A 23,756-nucleotide genomic window follows, 5' to 3' on the forward strand; every position below is an offset into this window, starting at 1 on the left:
ATTGTTTCTAAAAGTAAAAACTCTGTTGTATTAAAGATGGCTTAAATAATTTATTTATTTATTTTATTAATTTGTTAATTTTCAATCTCTTTTTTTGAGTCGTTTGTTGGAAAATTAAATGCAACAACCCCAGAAATTCGACAGTAGAACAAACTGAAATAAAATATATCTAATTACCCAGAGATTAGTACTTGAATAAAAAGTTCTTCAAAAAAAAAACTACTATTAACCTGGCAAATTCTCATATTCCAAGTAATCAATCCAAGAATTCTCCAAAAGAAGCTCCATTGATATACTCCAAATCCAAAAATCTCATAACAAAAAACTCACTCTGCAAAAATGTTAGAGACGACACTCAACAAATAAATCCACACATACCACACATTAGTACAAATAATTTAGAATAATCAGTAAATATTTTAGAATCTTTATTATAAGAACATTAGATACAAATTAATTATACATTGCAAATAAATTAATATTTCATGAGTATTTAAAAATTAAATAATCTTTTGCAAATTCATTTAGAGAATATTTCATTATAACAATTAAACACACAAATAATGTCACATGGCATCATCTAAGGATGAAATCGAGTCGAGTATCTGACTACTCGAGCTCAACTTGAATGCTACAGTATCGATTTTGAACTCGATACCTTAAAGGGATATTCAAACTCGGTTAATCGAGCTTTCAAGCTTAATGGTCAATGGTCATCACTTTTGTCTAATAAGCCATGTGTATAATATCTATACATGAAGTTGTGCAAATGTTATAATTATTTCTGAAATTAAACTCTTGTAAAATTGTTTTTATAATTATTTCTGAAAAATAGTATTTATCAATTTAGAAAATATTTATGCTGATAATTGTTAATTTAATCTCTAATCTCTTTAGATTGTTGTTATATTCATCCATCTTCTACATAATTTTTCCAATTATAAATTTTTTATTAATCTTTTGTTTTTTAGAAACCATATTGTAGGTAATATAAAGAAAGGCCTAGGCCCACTGAAACTTGGGAATATTAGATGGTATAGTCGTAAATTAAAGACATATTGTGGGTAATATAAAGATCAAAAACCCTAAACCTAAAACTAAGCTCAGCGGCCTTTACAACCTTATCAGTAGCGGCACTGGTTCATCTCTCACCTACAAATACCTTTCAGGTATGAGGTACCTAATGGGTTTCTTTTGGCAGAGTCTTAATTTTTTATTTTCCTTATTTTTTTTTTTTTCTGGCTCATCAATGATGATGACAACATAATGATATAATGATGAAGGAGGAAGGTTTCTCGGTGATGAACAAAAATGATGACGAGTCCGATTTTTTCCATTCTCTAAATCGTGACGACAAATCGAGGCATTTGTCTGAGAGAACTTCATGCCCTCATCATTATTTTCCCTCTTAAAAGTTTTTTTAATTTTTATTTTTTACGAAACATAAATAAATCTATTAATTTGGGTGTTCACAATTTATTTGGGCATGATGATGATTTGTTTACTGTCTTATTTTTATATGCTGAAACAATTACCTCCTACTCATTCAGAATGCCTGCTAAATTGTTACACTTCTAGCCAAAAAATTAGTTTTGCTTAATCTAAAATTTAACCTTGTTGTATTAACATTGTGAACTATCGTGCTGGTTGATGGTGAATGGTGTATCTGAAGATTACACTTAAATAAACTAAATTGTGATTGAACAGAACTTTTATTGAAAGAAAATTTTGAGATGATTGATATAATAAGCAAATCTGCATCTTCCAACTAATTAATAATACAATCGATAATGAATACTGGCAAATTGGCAGAGTAGATAGACAGGGAGGTTTTAGTTTTAGGGTTTTTTTTTCAATTTTCAAAATTCCCAAATTGATTTTTATATATCTTTTGAATATGGGTGGATTTTCAATTTTAAAACTAAAAAATTACATGTTGCCCCCTATTACTGTCAAAAGCATCACATATACCATTGAGCTCTCTTAAGCTCGCGAGCTTGTCGAGCCGAGTAGTAACGTGTTCAAACTTGGCTCGACACTGTAGTTGAGCTGATCGAGCTTGAGCTATTTTCGAGCTAACCCTGAGTTGCTCGCAAGTTGCTCGACTTGAATTTCACTCCTATTACCACCTATATTCCTGGTGACTTGGCTAGAACAGCGGACCGATCAATCGGTCAATTCATAAAGAATAATACTATACTAATAACACTCTCTCACAAACTTTCTCTCATAACCTTGGCGTGACAGTTCACAATTGGTCAGTTCACAATGAGTCTCACATGGGTCCCACTAATTAATTGCGAGCTATCACATCAGAATTGTAAGAGAAAGTTTGTGATAAAAGGTTGTTGGTGTTGAAAGATGGATTCATGAAGAATCAAGCATATCATGCTATAACAAGTATAGTCATAGTTTAAAAAAAAATTTCAATCAAATTGAAATAAGTAAGGTAGAACATGTTACCTTAAGTCCTTAGCAACCTTGGAGACTCTTAATTTCAAGAGAAACTAAGCAAAAGAGTATCCACACCAAGGGAAGAAGAGATTTGACCAAGAGGAAAATTTAGGGTTCTTAGAGATTTTTCTCTACACAAAAATTCATATATCATTTTCTTTATATAGGAATCCTTGTAAACAATTCAATAATTGTTTTGGACTTCCTTAAACAATTCCATAATTGTTATGAAGTTGTTAAACTTCTTTAAATTATAACATTGGATTAACATTTAATCACAATTAACAATTTAACTCTTAAATTGTTTACATAACAATTTAACCCTTAAATTGTTTACAATTACAACCCCTTGTAAAATCCAATTTAATATAAAGAAAATGATTAATATAAATAACTTTATTACCTTTGGTAGGTGCTAGCCAACCTTGGATAATCAACTCTCTTTGGCTATTTCTTCATTCTCCTTAGTTTTTATGTGTGACCTCTTAGGTTCACTGTGGCCTAGCCGTGGGCCCAATATCACAGACTATTTCGATATGTTTTGTCATAACTCTTTATGAACAAAACTCCCACTGATTATGGTAGGCATCTAGCAATGCTCCATAACCCCTAAGTCACAATGAAGATATACTCCAACGAACCTTTTACAATCATACATGTTGTATAATCAAATCCTTCCGTTGTCTAATCCCAATTAAGAATGGATTCATGGTATGTCAAAATCCTTATCTTAATTTTAATACAATACATATGGAACGTGTCACCATGAAACAACCTTTCATGTAACATTTTATATACCCCGGCCGGAGATTTCCCTTTTCCAATGTATCTTGACATTTGTCTAGGAACTTGATATCAATCTATACCAAGTCAACGGATCCCATCTTGACTATCACTTGTCCTCACACATAAACAACACATGGCCAAATCGGCTTATTAACACATGGCATGATTAGCCTCATGTTTATACACCATATGAACCATATGCGTTTATGCAGAATCCAACCGTGATATCTCAGGTCTAAGGATTAAAAATACCCTAGTACGATCTTATGATAAATCATTGACTACATTTTAAATGTCCATGTGATTCATCATAAATGGCCATATTCGATAAACAGTTCACTAACCGCGTATCCATGCTAATGCCCTAGTGATATAACTTTTATAATCACCCACACCAATACCATCACATGATATTCTACGGAGGCATTCAACGTGCCTACTATGTAATATTATTGCCCAAGTAATATTACCTATGTAGGGAATACTTTGATGATTTTGATCTTCTAAAGATTTGTATCATCCAGACATTTCGCATGTAATACATATATATAAATGAAGCAATAAACCACATGTGAAATAAGAACACTTTCTTTTATTGATAAGATAAAATGTAAATACAAACTATATACATTCACATATATATACAAAACATAATGTCTCGAAACCGATGACACGATTGGTTCCTAGGGCATACACTAACAGGTGTAGTATTACTCATTCATAAAAATAATTCAGTTGAACATGACAGTAACGGTAACAGTAATTAAGCTAACAGTAACTGTACATAAATATGGACAATTAATGAGCCAAAAACCATTAAAAAAACATTTAATTTATGAACAAAACAGTAACACAAATAATTTTATATTATTTAGGTAACTTCAGTAATATAATGTTGAAAATAACTCTTGAGTGAAATAACATTTACCTTCAATACAGAAATACATATTGTGAGTTTCAGTCCAATACAAGTTAAACAATTAATTTAAATTAGAGGATATTACATTAATTTTGGTGATTCAAGATGAATGGGAGATTAAAGGCTATTTTGAAGTTGTATTTGTTATTTTAATAATGATATATAAGAGTAAATTCACATTTTGATGTTCAAACTCTGTTGAACCCCAGTTTGAATGAATGGATTGGAGACTAATAACTTTGATGGTTTTTCAAACCAAGGGTATGATATTGTAGTTTAGAGAAACCTTCAGTGGGAATGTTAATTTGACCTACTTCACAATTAAATATTGTTGTTTTTCCCCTTTGATTGCCATGGACTACCCAACTACTATTTATATCGTGTGGTGCACACACACAATCCTTGTTAGGTTATGGGTTTTTGTTTGGTTGGTGAGAAAACTTAAGGGAGAAAATAATGTAAGGGACTTTTTGTTTTTCTTTTTTTTTTTAAATTGGGCTTGTTTGTGTGTATGGTTTTGATTCGTGATTGGCAGCTTAGAAAACTAGGGAAAATGATTCTAAATTGTGGGGAAAAAGAAAAGAGATCATATTGATTTATCTAAATCTTGTGTTAGCCGAGTTCATCAAAATTAATTATTTAAAATTTCAGTTATTTTCTTTCATGTTAAATAATTCAATTTACATCTAAAATTGGGGATTAGAGATTTTTATTTGGTTTAATCCGATTCTCCTTATTCGTTCTGATGATAATTTGAATGATTATAGAAATTTGAATATGTTTTTTCTTAACTAAAACTATATTGGGTGTAAGAGTATTTTTGTTTGGACTTGAGAAAGACAAATTTTGCTCAAGAATCAAGATTTTAGGAAGATTTGGGGGTGTAACTATAAAAATCTAAAACTAGAGTGAACAGTATAGGCACCCGCAGGTCCACCCGTACCCGCATAACGTAGGGTACGGGTTCAAAATATTGGACTCGTTTAAATTGACCTGTTTTGGGCTCGTACCCATAAGACCCACACCCATTTAGACCCAACCCGCACCCGCCCGATCCCCGGTTTTGCCATGTCTAGTCAAGACAAGAGTCCTGCCCTTTTATCAGTATTACTTTTCCAGAAATGTGACTGGGAAGCAGTGAAAAGTAAAAACAAAGTCTTTTAAAAGTGTCCAAATCTTTAATGCTAAAATAATATTTGCTGCAATATTCGTACTTGTTTATTTTCTTGGAAGTTCCCGCCTGTTGACAACTCAAAAAGAAATAAAAATGTAAAAGTGTCAAGTAATAGGAGCAGACTATAATTAGACAAAATGATGTCGTTTTGCTTATAAGAAATGATGTCGTTTTGTTTATAAGAAAAAAACTGTTAAATAGTTTGTTACAGTTAGCTGTTAAAAGAAAGGTGTATAAAACGGAGAATTGTTCCCGCTCTGTAATTAGTTACTCTCAATCAATACCAGAAGCAATTTTCATCGAATTCCTCTTTCTTGATTTCTCTTAGTTTTTAATACAAATTCACACCTCCCCAAAATTACAGTTCATAAATCGGCGCCTCTTAAATATTAATGTTAGAAGCTTCAATGGTTTATGTGCTTCATTACCATGCAATATTTAAGTGGCATCATATCATATTACAAACACTCGGAATTAAAGAAGAAGGGTTACAGAAAATATCTTACATGGAAGCACATTTACATTACAACTAGAGCAAAACAAACCAGATAACACTTTATTTTAATAGGAGGAAAATAAAAACACACGAAGCCAATATTGTAGCTGGCAATCTTATTAAAGAAAGCAAATTATCCTTCTCTTGTTTAAAAGATTGGCTTGCGAACGAGAACGACTGAGTTGATCACATCATTTGTTGGATGGAATATGGAGAGAACTTCAAACTCCATCAATTCATTCTCCTCAACAACTGGGTACAAAAATGCTCTTGCTCCATTTGCACTTCTCACTAGCAAAACTCCTCCATCCTTCATGTACTTCCTAATATGTCCAAGAATCTTCACTTTCTCTTCTTTACTCATTCCAACAAGAGCTGCCAAGAATATGCAATCATATTCTCCTAGCTTCTCCTTCACTTCCATTATGTCACAAGTATGAAATTTCATCCTCTTTTCAAACTCGGCATCAGAAGACACAATTTTCCGAGCCACATGATTGGCCGCCTCATCCATATCAAAGTTATCAAAGTGTGTGGATTTCATGTGATGTGAAGCCATTATAAGAGATGTTAGAGGCATTGGACCCGAAGCCACAAAGGCTACCTTCTTTGGTTGCACCACTCCATTCTGAGAGAGGATTGTGCATTCTAGGTGTGCTAGCTTCACATAATTTCCATAATAAGGAAAGAGATTGAGATTGTTTAGAGGTTGGGGGATTTTGGTTATGAATGATGCAAACTCTAGCTCCAATAAACCTTCAGCTCGGCCACATAGAAGTGTGAGACTTTGGCGCATTTTTTGAACTTCTGGGGACAAGGCTTTAACGTCTATGGATGAATTGAGGGTACATAGTTTCACAAGTTGAGTGAAGAGGCTATTGACTTGCTTTGAAGGCTTCAGAGACTCAAGTTTCGAAATGCTGGCATGGATTTGCATAATGCGGGCTGTAAGGAGCTCAGCCGGAATTTGGCTTTCAGAGTTGCGGTTTTGGAGGGAAGCCATTGTGCTGTATCTGAGGTTGGACAGTGAGTTTATTACTTGAGTTTTGTGTTGGTCTTTTGGAAAGCCCTGGCCTTATACAACTATTTATATAGGCTAAAATCCTGAAAGTTCCTGATATTTTAACTCTGGTTAACGCATGACGATGATGTTAAATATCCTGAAAATGTTTAAGGTTGTTGATGTGTGATTTTGACACCAACTAAACGTACGTGTGAAATGCTGAGCTGACCTAGAGAATACACGTGAATGGGGGTATGAGAATGAATAAATGATGGAGAACGATGTTTAAAGTGGTTTGGATGCTTAAACAAGCGACTCCTACGTCCACTGATATTGTATTAATATATTGAGGTCAGGTCGCGTTTCACGAGTTGACTTACAAGAAGAAAATAAGTATGCTATTACAGAGAGAAATTTTACTAATCCCACAAACGGGAGAGGAGCCCTCTATTTATAGTGGGATGGATTGAGGTAATGATTACTAAATCAGGAAGTGGGTTAGATTTCTGTCCAAATCCTTCCTTGCGCCCCGTTATTCACCTGCCCGAGTGATTTACTCAATTCTCACAGGGATTGGACACGTGGATCACCTCCAGCCTTTCACCAGCCTGACGTGCACCTACTGCACTGGCAGGAGCATGCCTCTTGCGTCAGCGCGCGACATGGCTGCACTTGAACCACACCTGGACTTACCTAAGCTCTGACCACTTGTGCTGATAGGGCTCTGCGTTAGCCCTGCTTTTCCAGGCATAATAGAAGTCCCCTAGTTTTTAAGGTTTGAGAATCGAACCTTGGAAACTACATATTATGCCTTAATTTGATGCGTTTGAACACTGGTTGACCCGACCTGGATGCAAAGAGGTCGAAGAAACTTTTTCATGCAGGCGACCTGAAATGGCTTTTACTTTAAGGGTCAGCGACCTGTATTAGACCATATCCAGTGCCACGATGGACTTTGATATTCTGACGAGGTTTACGACCTGATTGCACTTTGCGAAATTTTTTGCGTAAGAGATCGTAAGGCCTCGCGACCAATATACATCCAAGCCGAAGAGTCACGTTGCCTCGCGGTGAGATATGAGCCAAAGAGTATTGTTCGTAATGACCTCTTCAAATGTTATCCGTTGCACTTTCATAGCTGATGCGTTTAATGAAATATCGTTTGTTCTGACAGACGTGTCCTGTACGCAATAAGTGCCAGCCATGCACATTAAATGCAAGTCATGCTGAAATGACATTCCCTATTAGAGCATTAAATGCAGATGTGAGTGCATTTAATATGGAGGAGGGAAAATGTGTCGTCTCTTGAGTGTTTCAATGGAAGAGAACGACGATTTGGTTTCTTGAAGCGTGACGGTCACTCTTCTCTGCTGATCTATGACACGTGGTCTCAATGGTGAGATGTATTTTCCGCCCAAACGTTGTTTGACTTCAGGAAACCAAAACGTCATTTCCTTCCCTATAAAATCCCAAGTTCACTTCAGGCAATGTCATAGTATTCATCTTCTCAGAGAGAGAGAGCAAGAGATTCTCGTGAGCTTTGATTCTTTGTCTACCAGATTGGTGCACACTTGATATCTGGAGCAGGAAGACTAATCTTCTCATTTCAAGAGGTAAGGATGATCCTTCTGCCACCTTTACTATTTTTTTCTTGTTTTCAATAGTTGCCGTGCAATGACAGTCTGTCGAAAGTTGATCGGAGATGAAACATTCTCTTTAGGATTGAGCCATTAATGGTGGCTCTAAAAGTATTATGTTAGGGTTTTTCTAGGGTTTAAGGAAGGAAGTATTTTCTTTTTCCTCCACATCATCGTACGAAACTGTGTACGAAGACTGAGTGATTCCTTACATGTCGCTTTTGCATACTGCAGTAGAATGGACCCCCCAACAACCAAAGCCGAGGAAAGGACCAGCTCGCCTGTGAAGGATGCTCCTATGGGTCCCTCTCGAGAGATCCTGTCGATACTTACAGACGAAGAACTTCAAAGGGTGGTAGACCAATACGCTATCAGCGTGAAGGTCTTTCGAGACAGGACACACACAGCTCAGAATCTGCCACGAGGGCTGGCTGCGATCTTCGAGGACATTTTTAAGGGTGTGGGGTTGATCCCTTTCCACCCCTTTGTCAGGTCGCTCCTCGACCATTTCGGGGTCGTACCTTTGCAGCTCACACCGAACTCGTACATGATAGCCGTGGCCATGTACATCGCGTGCCGTGAAAACAAACTGGGCAAGCTAACCGCACTAGAGCTCGGTTGCTCGTACATCCTGAAAAAGAGTAAGGACATGGATTCCTACTACCTTTCCAGGCGAACTACCATTGAAGCGGGAATACACAGTTACCTGAGCAATGTAAGGGCATACGAGACGAAATTCTTTTTCTTTGGTCATGATGGCATTTGCCATTTTCAAGATCCAAGTAGGTTCTCATTTCTTTTGAGTTCGTGAGCTTTCTTTCGTTCTTTGCTAACGAACTCTTTGTTTCTTCGCAGTTAACAAAACGACCAGGTTAGAGCTCCTCGAGGATCCGGATAGGATCACTACCTTCGGCTTTCTGCCCAAAGAGAGTCATGATGCAAGATTGCTCTTGACAACCGCAAATTTGTGGAAGTACGATTTCTTTAACTCAGAAGCGACCCCAGAGACCATACCGAGTAAGCTTGTTGACTTTAGCCTTTTTGATTTTGCATACAGGGAACTGTTTACTAACGATGTTCACGTGCAGTGATCATGCCTCCCAAAGCGCCCAAATCACCGCAACCACGACAATTTTCGTTTCCCCGAAGGGGTGTCACCGGACCAGCTGGAGCAGCTCCCAGCGGTTTGCCTGTCGGAGGGATGTCGACAGCCAATCAGGCCTGACTTGTGGGCGCTTCCCAGCCTTCGACTACTTGCCCGAAGCAAAAAACCATGGCCTAGAGGCCTAAAAAGAAGAGGCAAATTTGGACTAAGGAGTCGGAGTCCGAACCGGAGGGTTTAGGAGTTCAGCCCTAGAGGTTGCAACCTTTCCAAGTTGTCTGCTCGGGAGGGCCACCTGGGGGCATGACCAGCATCTCCATCACTCCCGAAGGTCCGCAGGCAAGACAACAGGCGACCACAGTCCCCAGGAGGAGGTCGGGAAAGGAGTCGGTAGGGGGAACTTTACTTGCCCCGTGCTGGAGTCAACAGGTCAGCTACCAGACTATCTACAGTCTGTAGTCTTTGCTTTGCTGGAATGTAGGTTTGCGGAGGCTTTTGAGTAGTTCGTAGCCTCCGGCACTATGGACCTGATGACCACGTCTTTCCAGCACCTGAGCAAGGTAAACGAGCTGCCCTCAGCGAGGACAATTGTTTTTGTAATATAAAGGACTAACTTTATTCTCTTCGTTATGCAGGCCCTGCTCTCCATGCACCTTTCCTTGCAGAAGGTCTAGCTGGGGGCTGCTGAGGGACTGGTCGAATGAGGGCAAAGAATACACAGCCCAAGCAGGAACTAGAGGCCACGCGAGCAGACAGAGACTTGTCTGTCATTCAGGCAGGGCATCATCTGTCCGAAAGGGATGCTGCACTTTGCGCGGTGGAATTTCAGAAGTTCGAGCTAAAGAAGCACAGTGAGGAGGTGAAGTAGCTATAGAGGACCGTGGTCAGACTTATCAGGGAGGTTGGCGAGAAAGACCAGGCGCTATAAACAGCCTCCGAGTAGGCCTTACGAGCAGAGAGGGAAATGGGCGATCTGTGGGAGACTACTGAGAAGCAGCGATCAGCGCTTGAGGCCGAGCTCCACTTTACTCGAGGTCGCATCACTTTACTGATTGCGGAGATAAAGCAATAGGAGGCAAAGATCGAGAGTAGGGCTGCAGAATGGACGATGCAGTCCATCTTTGCCCTTTAGCTGAAAAACCCTGAGATGGACCTATCCAACCTCCCTGACGACTATCAGAACGAACTTGCTTCCATGGCGTGGGCCGAGGCTGAGGAAGCGGCTCAAGGACCCGACTTGGAAGCGGATCATCCAGAGTTCGTTCCAGAGGAGCCCACACCCGAACAGGCAGTCAACAACTAGCCTAGGGACGAGGATTAGTAATCTCCTTCTGTAGTTTTTTCCTTATTTGCCCATGTACTTTCCCTTTTTTATTATGAATAAAGACGTTGCTTTTTACAATCTTTCATGAATACTTACAATTTTCGTATTCTTACTGTTTATAATAACATTGGTACAAGTTTACAGAATTGTATACATGGGAAAATGATTACAAAAGAACAGAATTGTACATTTTCTATTTACAAAGATTGAGAAAAGTAAAATCTTTACAAGGAGACAATTGAGTTTGGAATTACTGATAATATGGTCGGAGATGCTCAGCATTCCAAGCTTACAATACTTCGGAACCATTCAGCATTTTGAGATGATAAGTCCCCGGTCTTATCACTTTGGTGATGCGGTATGGACCCTCCCAGTTCGGTACCAAAACTCCCGCACTTGGTTCTCTAGTACCGAGAAAGACTTCCTTTAAAACGAGGTCGCCGACCCAGAAGTCTCTTCTCCTGACCTTAGAGTCAAAGAACCTTTTCGCGCGTTGCTGATAGGTTGCTATTCTTAGCTGAGCCTTGCTGCGATGTTCTTCAACTAGATCTAGACTTGCGCGCATGAACGCTTCATTATCGGTTTCATTGAATAGGTCCCTTCGAAGTGAACCAGTTCCTACCTTCACAGGGATCATCGCTGCACAGCCATATGCTAGCGAAAAAAGGGTTTCTAAGGTAGAAGTTCTCAGAGTTGTCTTATATGCCCATAGGACTTCAGGAAGGTCGTCGGACCAATTTCCCTTGGCTGCGTCGAGTTTGGCCTTTAGAGTGTGCTTGATGGTTTTGTTGACAGCTTCAACTTGACCATTTGCTTGCGGCCTTGCGACTAAGGCAAACTTTTTGTGTATACCCAACTCGTCGTAAAACTACTTGAATTCTTCGTTATCGAACTGCTTCCCATTATCAGATATGAGGGTATGAGGAATCCCATAGTGGCACACAATGTATTTGAAGACGAAGTCCTTGAGCTTTTTGATGGTGATCGCAGCTAATGGCTCTACTTCGACCCACTTGGTGAAGTAGTTTACCGCGACCACCGCATACTTGACTCCCCCTTTACCAATTGGCATGGGACCAATGAGATCGATTCCCCACATGGAGAATGGCCAGGGGTTGGTCATGGTTATTAGCTAGTGGGAAGGAGCTCGCGGTATGTTCGCGAACCGCTGACACTTGTCACACTTTTTCACAAAGTTGTAGGTGTCTTTCTAGATCAGGGGCTATTAATATCCTTGACGAACAACTTTGTTGAGAGATCGTGCGGCTGTGTGATTACCACAGATCCCTTCATGTATCTCTCACATGATGTAGTATGTTTCCTCGCTAGTTACATATCGGAGAAGGGGGGCGCTAAACCTTCGCCTATACAACTGGTCTCCTATTAGTATGTAACAAACAACTCTTGTTCGAAGGGTCCTTGCTTCGACCTTGTCATTGGGAAAGACCCCATCTTGGAGATACTGAATGATAGAGATCATCCAGGAAACTGATTCTACTGTATTCACGGCCTGCTTGGTCGAGCTGACACTAGGAGCCTCTATGAACAAAATAGGAATACTTTCCAGTGCATCTGAGTCTAGTGATGAGACTATCTTTGGCAAGGCATCTGCCACAGAATTGCTATCTCTAAGAATCTGTGTGATCTTGAAGTGCTTGAATGGCTTGAGTGCGGCCTTAGCTTTCTTTAGATAGCTGATCATATTTTCTTCTTTGGCCTGGTATTCCCCTAAAATCTGGTTGACAACCGGCACAGAGTTGTTGTGGATGCTGATTGCGGTTGATCCCATTTCTCTGGCCAACCGTAACCCAGCGAGCAGAGTTTCATACTCAGCCTCATTATTGGTCGGTTTGAACCTAAATCGGAGGATGCCATGAATACGAGTTCCCTCAAGACTTAAGAAGAGAAGACCTGCCCTGACCTTTTTCTTGTTCGATGATCCGTTGACGTATAGGCTCCAGGTCGATAGATTTTGAATAGTTTCCTGGCTGACTTCGCTGGCTTGTTGCTTGGATTCCTTGGTCGGATGATATGAGAATTCCAAAATGAAATCAGCAACAACCTGCCCTTTGATAGTTACTTTCGGTTTTTATTGCAAATCGAACTGACTTAGTTTCATGTCCCATTTGAGCAATTTACCTGATGCCTCTGGTTTTTGGAGGACCTGCTTGAGCAGGTAACTTGTCATTACATGAATTGTATGGGTGTGGAAGTAAGGTCGCAACTTTCGAGAAGCGATCAGTAGGGCATAAGCTAATCTCTTTATTTCTGGATACTGTATCTCGGCATCTAACAGACGCTTGCTCGCATAATACATTGGCCACTGAACCTAACTCTCCTCCTGAACTAAGGCTGCACTGACTGCGTATTGAGAGACGGATAGATACAGGAGGAGGATCTCTCGCGGGAGAGGCTTGGACAGAAGAGGTGGTCTTTCGAGGTGCTCTTTAATGCTCTGAAATGCCTGTTCACACTCAGAAGTCCACTCAAACTTCTTATTGGCCCTGAGAATTTTGAAGAATGACAAGCTGCGATCTGTTGCCCTCGATATGAAACGACTTAGTGTCGCTATTCGCCCATTGAGGCTCTGGACTTGCTTTTTGTTGGCTGGGCTCTTCATATCGAGGAAAGCTTGGATTTTCTTGGGATTGATCTCTATTCCCCGCTGGTTAACCATGTACCCTAGGAATTTTTCTAAGGATACTCCGAATGAGCATTTGAAAGGATTGAGCTTCATTCTGTATTCCTGGAGGATGTCGAACATCTCAGCGAGATGTGCTATGTGATCTGAAGCCACATGCGACTTGACTAGCATGTCATCAACATAGACTTCCATAGACTTCCCGATCTGCTCAGAAAACATTCGGTTAACCAACCGTTGGTAAGTTGCACCAACATTCTTTAGGTTGAAGGGCATAACTGTGTAGCAATACAGTCCCCGATCTGTTACAAAGGAGGTATGCTCTTCGTCTGACGCATACATTAGAATTTGATTTTATCTCGAGTATGCATCCATAAAACTCAGTAGCTCGTGCCTGAAGGTGGCATCCACAAGCTGGTCGATCCTTGGTAGGGGAAAACTGTCCTTGGGGCAGGCTTTGTTGAGGTTAGTGAAGTCCACTTGATTTTATCTCGAGTATGCATCCATAAAACTCAGTAGCTCGTGCCTGAAGGTGGCATCCATAAGCTGGTCAATCCTTGGTAGGGTAAAACTATCCTTAGGGCAGGCTTTGTTGAGGTCAGTGAAGTCCACACAGATCCACCACTTGCCATTGGATTTTTTTACTAGAACTAGGTTGGTAACCCAGCTCGGGTAGAGCGCTTCTCTAATGAACCCATTCTGAAGGAGGTTATCTACCTCGATTTTTGGCGGACCGGTTTGGCTTCACTATCGATGTTCAAGGCATAACAAATGACGTCCAGGCTGATCCCAACCATATCGACATGCATCCTTGTGAACATATCAATACTTTCTCTGAGGAAGCTGATCAGGTCATTAGCGAGCTGGGGGTTGAGATTGCTTTCAATCCTCAACACTCTACCCGGCTCGCTCTGGTCGACTGACACTTCCATTAGATCCTCAACTGGCCTACTGGCAAGGCATTCCTGGACACGAGGATCCATATTATCCTCGGTTGGACTAGGCTATGGTTCGATCTGACTAATCGTCATTACTTGTTTGGGAATGCCACGCGAGATGCCTTTCCCCTTGCACGCCATCTGCATTGCCTTCACATCGCAGTCGTGAGATGCGCACTAAGATCTGCTTACTTCACCTATCCCCGTCGAGGTGGGGAACTTCATCTTGAGATGGTAGATTGAAGTGACTGCTTTGAAGTTCCTCAATAGAGGTCACCCTAAAATGCCATTGAAAGCGGATGGGCAATCCACTACTAAGGATTCAGTTATTTTGGTCAGCTCGTCAGAGTCACCCAACGTGACTGGAAGTGAGATCGTTCCTTTGGGGATCAGATGATCCCCTGTAAAACCATATAGAGGGATCGAGGCGGGCTTCAGGTCGGCCTCATCCAATTTGATTCTCTTGAAAGCTGGCTGGAACAGGATGTTCAAAACGCTTTCGTTGTCCACCAACATTCTGTAGACGTCAAAACGCCCTATTTCTGGATGAGGAGGGACCTTTCATGGGCTCAGGCTCTCCGAGCAAACCGGCCTCTTCTGATTAATCAAGAGTGGCCAAAACAGATGTATTCAAAGGGGTATATTGAGCCTTGTCGTGATTGCGACCAGGAACTGGAGCATAAGACTTCTTGGGCTTGAACTGAGGTTTTTTTCTTTTTTGTTGATCGTCATTAGCCCATCTGCGATCAACTCTTCTATTTTCCCCCTGACTTGGTGCATTGCCAGAAGTGCTGGGGTTGTGGCGGTGGAGCGCCGCCACGGAGCTCTCAATACGGAGGTATTTCTCTATAAGGTTGTAAAAGCGAGTGAGGGAAACATCGTCCTCTGATTGCAGCTCCTTCCACAGATATGTCTGTAGACGAACTCCCGCTATGATGAGGGTCTGAACAAACTCTTCGGGAGTGTGAACTACTTTATGGAGCCCTCTGTGGAACCTATCGATGTAAGATTGGAGGGATTCATTCATTTCTTACCTTATGTTGCTAAGGTAGCTCAAGGCATTGAAAACTTCCTGTTCGCTTGGAAGTGCCTCAAGAATGTCGAGCTCATCTGATTCCACGAGCTGATTAATCCCGCTGGGAGTGACCTGAACCACCGCTTGGCATGAGATGTAAGAGTTACTGCCAAGCATCGACATTTTGCCAAATAAAAAACTTGATGAAGTTCCATCAAGTCGTTGAATTCGTATAGATGATCCTACGGATCAGAATTTTCATCCAACGCCTGCATATCGGGCATTCTGAATGTAGATGGGAGAGGGGCGGCTAACACAGTCGAAGAAAAGGGAGACGCTTCTGCGACCTGCCCTTGCTCATTTTGTTGAGCTTTTAGCTGATCCAGAGCTGGCTGTAGCTCCTCAATCTAAGGCAGTAGAGCTATCTGGGGATTGCTTTCCCCCATATGGGTTCGACCCTCGTGATTGCGGTTGAGGAAAGTCTAGAGGTCAGATTCCTCCTCGCCTCGGCCGGCAGTTCCGACCGCTCTTGACATACACTGGCTAGAGTCGTGTGATGACGATGAATGGTCCGGGGAACCTTCCCGACCTCTGCGGTGGTACAAACTGACCCGTGGACAGTAGGAACTTCCCGCGCGACGACGATTAGGGTCTTCATTCTGATGGTGATGAGAATAGCCCCGCCTCGTACTTTTGTGGGAGTGCTCGCGCGATGTGGCATTGGACAGCTCGGGATGTGACCTGTCACTGAGTCTTTGCGCCACGGGTATTCTACCTTGGGTGCGGTCAGTGTTCGCTAGTCCCTCGGGTCCTTTAGGCCCGCTGTTCACCACCTGATTTCCCTTCCTTTGGCATACTGTAGTGCACGTGGCATGGGCTATCGTCGTTTTCCGCGTAGTCATGCGACCTGCAGGCATTTTAGGCAGTGTATCGCCTCATTTGATTTGGGTGGTGCAACCCGATCCAAACGGTCTAACCTTCGGTTGACCGTTTGGAGAGTATTGTTGAACCTCTCCAGGTAGCTCATGACGGCTGGGTCAGGCCATGAGCTTGAAGGGATATCCCCCATGAGATCTTGCAGGACTGGGGGCACTTCAGAAGAAGTGTCCTCTTGCGCCTGGGGGATTTCTCCCTCACCATGATTGGTTCGCTCAGATTCGAATCCGCGAGCCATTTGCTGTTGTAGGACCGACTATTTAGAGATTCTCCTGATGAAGGACGAATACTAAATCAAGCCACTCCTTCTAGCGCCAAACTGTTGATGCGTGATTTTGACACCAACTAAACGCACGTGTGAAATGCTGAGCTGACCAGAGAACACACGCGAATGGGGGTATAAGAATGGATAAATGATAGAGAACGATGTCTAAAGTGGTTCAGATGCTTAAACAAGCGACTCCTATGTCTACTGATATTGTATTAATATATTGAGGTCAGGTCGCGTTCCACGAGCTGACTTACAAGTGATTACAAGGAGAAAATAAGTATGCTATTACAGAGAGAAATTTTACTAATCCCACAAATGGGAGATGAGCCCTCTATTTATAGTGGGATGGATTGAGGTAATGATTACTAAATCAGGAAGTGAGTCAGATTTCCGTCCAAATCCTTCCTTCCGCCCCGTTATTCACCTGCCTGAGTGATTTACTCGATTCTCGCAGGGATTGGACACGTGGATCATCTCCAGCCTTTCACTAGCCTGACGCGCACCTATTGCACTGGCAAGAGCACGCCTATTGCGTCAGCGCGCGACTTGGCTGCACCTGGACTTACCTAAGCTCTGACCACTTGTGCTGACAGGGCTCTGTGTCAGCCCTATTTTTCCAGGCATAACAAAGGTCAATAGATCAGGCATGTTCCATGGCATTCGATCTTGAAAAGGAGAAAAATAATTGAAGATTCTTGATAATACATAATATTTTATATAACCAAGAAGGAGTTATTGCATTAGTTTATGACACTGTACCTAAAGTTTGTTAATATTTGTTTAAGCCAAGTTTGGTAAGCCAAGAAAAGCAGTTAGCTTGGACACTTCATAGTTGTATTAATTCTTTTCACACCCATGCACGTGTCTCTGTTAAATTATTAAGTTAATAGATCCTTTTCATGTTCACACTAGAAAGCTGGAAAAGAAATGAAGTTTTGAAGTAAAAATTCAAGGTCTTCCGGGCATGGAGCATGGCTGAACATTTTCCATGTGAATCCATTGTGTATCTTAAAAATACTCTTTTATGATAATTAAACTTTCGAGAAAGAAAAATGTTAGACGAATACTATGCACGTGTCTCTGTTAAATTATTACGGTATGCTTGCTAACTGATTTCTTGATACTTCGAATTCGAGAGAGAACCTCAATGCAATTTTTGATCCATAATGGATGCAATTTTTGATCCATAATGGATGCAATTTTTATTTTTTGGAGTATTTTGTTGGTTTATTTTTTAATTAATTTGGAAAATTAAATGTAACAACCCTAAAAATTCAACAGTAGTACAAAATGAAATAAAATATATCTAATTACCCAGAGATTAGTACTTGAATAAAAAATTCTTCCATTATCCCACAAACCAAATGACTCACTAAACACACAACTCACGTCACATAGAAGTATAGAACGACCTATATTCCCGGTGACCTAGCTAGAACAGTGGACAGATCAATTCATAAAAGTAATTCAGTTGAACAAAACAGTAACGGTAACAGTAATTAAGCCGAACAGTAACTGTACAGAACTATAGACAGTGAGCCAAAAACCATTTAATTTTTTAGCAAAACAGTAACACAAATACTTTTATTTTATTTAGGAAACTTTAGTAATATAATAGGGGCGTTTGGATCATATAATATTTTTTTATCTTAGTAATAAGATTACCAGAAAGAAAGATTACCTTATAAATTACCGGATTTAAATTATTATTATGCTTGGTTCAATTGAGATGTATTAATAATTAATGTGTTTGGTTGATAATAATAACAGATGTCCTGAAATACCTTTTACTAAAATGCCTTTTAGATGATTATTAGATATAAATAATTAAGGGCTTGTTTGTTTTATTATTTGAAACCTTATTCTTTATCATATTCCCAAAATACTTATTTATTTAATTATTGCTTTTTTGTTTAAGTATTTTGGGAAATACTATTCTATTTTTCTAATTACTTTTAGACCCCTTAAGTTTATTAACTTAATTAAACACCCTTAGAAAAGAAAAGTTTAAAAATTAACAAAAACAAGCCCATCCACCCATAGTTGTTAGATTCTGGCAACCACCGTCAGTGGTGGCCAGAATCTGTCACAACGGCCTAAAAACGACCGAAAATGGTCGTTTATTCACCGATCTGGCTTTTTCCTGCCAGATCTATGGTGGATCTGGCCATCAGCGACGACCAAAGAAATGGCCGTCGTTGACGGTTAACGACGGCCAACTCTTGGCGGTCATTGACGGTCAACGACGGCCAACTCTTTGGCTATATCTAGCCTTTTTCGGCCGTCGACGGCTAGATCTGGCCTTTTCCGGCCAGATCCATGGTGGATCTGGCTGGAAAAGGCCAGATTGTTGAATAAATGGCCAGATTTGACCACTCTGAGTCATAACGGAAGATTCTGACCAAATTCCTGCGGTGGTGCCCGAAATCTGGCACTGTGCTGGTGGGGGTGTTTTTGTCATTTTACAAATTGGGTGTTTTGTAATTATTAGCCAAGCCAAAGATATTTTCGTCTGCATAATATACTGTTTAGGGGCAAGATTGGACAGAAATTATGATTACCCGATAACGTTTTAATAACAGCCCCCCATGAGGTACAAATATTCTGGGCAATTTACCCCCCTTTGAGCACTATTTGTCATCTTTTTTTCCTGTAATTTTTTTTTACAAAAATGCCAAATACGGCAATCTGCTAAATTAAACACATATTATCATTGTTAAAAAATTTAAACCCGATCCAAACGGGCCCAATGTTTAAAATAACTCTTGAGTGAAATAACATTTACCTTCAATACAGAAATATATATGGTGAGTTTCAGTCCAATACAAATTAAACAATTTATTTAATAATACATTAAAATATATTTAATAGGTACGGTATGTGAGAATTATTTACCTCAAGAAATCTAAACTTACTCTCCTACTTGACCATGAAAACACCGTTCCACTATTAGCATAATGCTAACTCACTCAGGAATCCTTCCTCCACTTAAAATGCTACTTCTTGGAATAGAAATAACATCGACAAAACATCAAGACTAAAATTTACCCGACAAGGAAACTTTATAATTGAAAATTCCTCTGCTTCCATCGACCAAAAACATAGGCGCAGCCTTGAAGTTGACAACCGGGTAAATCCTCTTAGTGGCCATCCCTAAACCTTAATTTTTTTTTTTTTTTTTTTTTGATGTCCGAGTTAATTTGCGTATATCTTAATTAATCTTTCAAGATCCTGAAGTTGATACTTGGGTAAATCCCCTCAGTGATTATCCTTATTAACAACTCATGTGGATCGAACTTAAGACATATTGAGTAATACACTGAAGAGTCCTAGTTGACCATTAGACTACCTAGTAGTGGTTATTTAATATCCTTCTTATTAACAAACGATATTTAAAATTTAGAAGATATTCCCATGACCCACTTAAACATTTCAAACTCTACAAAAAAATTAATTTTTTTATCTACTACTCAAAAAAAATAAAAAGTCAACCCATAATTCAAATTCAAAACTATGAGGATATTACATTCAATTTGGTGATTCAAGATGAATGGAAGATTAAAGAGTATTATGAAACTGTATTTTTTATTTTAATAATGATATAAAAGAGTAAATTGATATTGTCTGTCTAACCCCAGTTTGAATGAATGGATTGGAGACTAATAACTTTAAGGGGGCGTTTGGTTGGGGGTAATGTGGGATTATTGGAGTTATGTCATCTTATATTAATTGATTACCATGTTTGGTTGTCAAGTAATATAAGATTCCGGTAATCTTCAAATACCAATAGTAGTTACTGTTGGTAATATGAGAGGTAATTAGATTACCTCAATTTTCTTAGGTATTCTAAGATTACCAAGGTAATCTTTTTTTGTTACAATTCTATCCCTTATTAATAAAATTTAAGGACAATAATGCCCTTATTTTTAAATTTATTTACATGAATATAGCTTTTACAATGAATTAACTTTTTGGACAAAATTACCTTTGAATTCAAAACAAATTGCAGTCTACCCAAGCCGCCACCCCCACCCACCTGCTGTTGCCTGCTACCGGCAACCAACGCTGCAGCAGGAACAGTGCACAGAAGGCCAAAAATGGCTGTCGTGTGTCGATATGGCCATTTCCGGCCAGATCGTGCCAGATCTGGCCGTTGAATACTAGATCTAATCTAGCTGTCAACGGCCATCGATCTGGCCGTTGACGACCAGATCCATCATCGATCTGGCCGTCGACGGCTAGATCTATCACGTTTTGCCATTTTCGGCTAGATCTCTAGTCGGGAATGGCCATACGGCACACGGAGGCCATTTCCTGCCTTTCATGCGCCGTAGGTTGCCTGTTGCCAGTGGCCTACAATGGTTGCTGGCAGTGGCTGGGTTGTGAGGGTGCTTTGTTGATTTTTCAAACTTTTATTATGAGGTTGTTTTTGCTAAGTTTTTAAATGCAGGGGGGGCTATAATAATCCAAATAATAATCAAATTAAAAAAAATATAATAATAATATTTAATTAGAGGACACTCAGTAATTTAAATAACATATCCACCAATTTATTCCGCCCAACCAAACATATTAATATAACATACCCTTAGAGGACAATCAGTAATTTAAATAACATACTCACCAATTTATTTCTTCCAACCAAACATATTAATATAACATACTCACTAATTAACCAAACACATTTTTCTAAAGATTCTTAGTAATTTTTAAGGTAATATAACTTTTCGGTAATCTAACATTTTTTGAGTCAAACGTCCTCTGAAGGTTTTCCAAACCAAGGGTATGATATTATAGTTTAGAGAAACCTTCGGTGGGAATATAATTTGACCTACTTCACAATTAAAAATTGTTTTTTCCCCTTTGATTGCCATGGACTACCCAACTACACAATCTTTAAAATTATTATTATACTTCGAAAGTTCGCTTCATTTGTTCCAAAGAGTTAATTATTCTTATATAAAATTGGACCAATAACATATCATCAAGCTTGTATGATGTTTTCTTAAAATGAAATTATGTCATTGGCAAGCAATCATTTGGTTTGTCGTTTTATATTCTTTTTGATAGCCTAGTATTTTTCCCCGCAGACTGAACTTATATTCTTTCAGTTTCTATTGGACTTATTGGTAACCAAATTGAGGAGAGGAGTTCCCAAATAATGGTTAATGATATATTTTTACCCATAAAATTTTAAAATATCATTTTATTATCTAAATTTATATTTTGACGATGAAAATAAAGTAAACTCGATCTAAATTATTGGGGCTTTCAAGGAGGGAAGCCTGATCAATTTTTTGATAGTAGAAAGTTAAATTTTGGTGGTTAGAATCGACCAAAATTTAACTTAGGAGGGGCGACTGTGTAAACCCTAGTCACTCAATTTTCGATGATTGACGGAGTTAGCGAGAGTATGGTTTGAGAGGTTTAGTAAATAATGATGGGAAAAGAGAATGTAGTGGTATAGAGTCGCATTGATACCAAAATCAGAAACGGAATATAGATTTAGATATTAAAATGATATTTTAAAAGTTTACAGGTGAGAAAATGTCATTAAGTGAAAAAAAGCTGTTTCCCCCCAAATTAAATTATATAAAGCAAACTTACGCTGCTCCCACCCAAGGTAAAGCGAAATGGCAGCCCTGGTTCATAAATCTCAAATTCCTACCCTTTAAACTAACAGAAAATTGTGTAATATAACAGTCAAGTCCAAATCCTAGATCCAAACTGAAAATGAGCCGCCACCAGAACAACCCAATATAGTATCACCACTTTATGCCCAGGAAAATAAGGGCTGACGTGGAAAGTCACGTTAAGGGTGACCTGCTCCCGTCAGGGCACACGCACACGTCAGACCTGCAAAATAATATGGAGCTCACACGCGTCCATTCCTCTGCAGCAAGTCGTGCGAAGTCAGCTTGGAAAAAGGAAAATGGGACTTAAAGCCAGATTATATCCTGACAATCACACCAACCCATGGATTTAATGATGATTACACGCTTCAATTTGATATAAAATGAAGAAGACCCCTCCATTAGGGGATTCGGCCATTTTTTACATAGAATCACTCTCTCTCTCTTGTAAAGACACTTACTTTTCATAACTCTTATGTACGTCAGTCCGCTTCGCGACCGACCCCACACTATACAATACAAATCAGTGGACGTAGGATTTGCTACCTTAGCATCCGAACCACTTTAAAAGTCTTCTTTGCATTTATTCACTCCATATTTCCATTACACGTGTGTTAATTCATCAAATAATAATCCCCGTGACAATTGGTTGGTGCCGAAAACGAGCATCAACAGTTTGGCGCTAGAAGGAGGGGCTGATTTAGCGTCTACCCTTCATCAGGAGAATCTTTACCTACTGGTCTTACAGCTACAATGGCCCGCCAATCTGAACCTGAGCAGGGGAACCACATGCCGAAGGAGTCCCCCCAGCCCAGAGACACCCCTTCCAACATACCTCCAGTTTCGCAAAATGCTGTTGGGAATACCCCAGCAGCTCCGCAACTAGACCCTGCTATCCAAGCTACCTGGAGAGGTTCGACAATACTCTCCAGACGTCAACCAGAGGTTGGACCGTCTGGACCAAGGCATGTTGTCCGCGACAGCCGGAGCAGTACAACCGCCAAAAACGCCTGCAGGTCGCGCGAAAGCGCGGCAGGCGATAGCCCGTGCGCGAGCACTGCAGCGCGTAAACGCAAGGGTAAGCAATGTGCAAAAAGTAAGCCTACGCTCCCAAAGGCCAGCGATACAAAAGGCGCCCCGAGCAGGGTGTCGGCAAAGCTGAGACTCTGAAAAAGTGGATCCCGATCTGTCCCATGCCACGTCGCAAGCAAACCCGACCGAAAATGCTGGTCGCGTGATTCCTATCACCACCAGCAGAACGATACCGATCGTTCTCATGCGGGTGGCCTCCATACCTCGCGGGCGGTTCCTACCCCGCGAGGGTCGTGAAAATGCCCCGCACAATACATCGCCTTCACACGCCTCTAGTCAGCGTGTGTCGAGCGCGCTGGGAATACCAGCCGAGCGAGAGGGATCCGACCTCCGAA

At 40.2% G+C, this 23,756-nt stretch overlaps 1 protein-coding gene and 2 non-coding genes across 3 annotated transcripts; 2 read left to right on the forward strand and 1 right to left on the reverse strand.

Moving 5' to 3' along the window:
* The first annotated feature begins 1,293 nt into the window (after positions 1–1,293).
* LOC116110104 lies at positions 1,294–1,380 on the forward strand. The gene has a single exon (XR_004124838.1). It is a non-coding gene; the product is annotated as a small nucleolar RNA SNOR75 (small nucleolar RNA).
* Positions 1,381–1,481: 101 nt separating this feature from the next.
* LOC116110090 lies at positions 1,482–1,551 on the forward strand. Its single transcript, XR_004124835.1, has one exon. It is a non-coding gene; the product is annotated as a small nucleolar RNA Z105 (small nucleolar RNA).
* Positions 1,552–5,909: 4,358 nt separating this feature from the next.
* Positions 5,910–6,832, reverse strand: LOC116108744 (nicotianamine synthase 3-like). Its single transcript, XM_031394986.1, has one exon. It carries the CDS (start codon positions 6,830–6,832, stop codon positions 5,978–5,980), a length of 855 nt encoding a protein of 284 aa, XP_031250846.1. The 3' UTR covers positions 5,910–5,977.
* Positions 6,833–23,756: the final 16,924 nt, after the last annotated feature.

The sequence above is a fragment of the Pistacia vera genome, unplaced genomic scaffold, assembly GCF_008641045.1.
Source record: "Pistacia vera cultivar Batoury unplaced genomic scaffold, PisVer_v2 Contig118, whole genome shotgun sequence".
In the NCBI taxonomy this organism is placed as follows: Eukaryota; Viridiplantae; Streptophyta; class Magnoliopsida; order Sapindales; family Anacardiaceae; genus Pistacia; species Pistacia vera.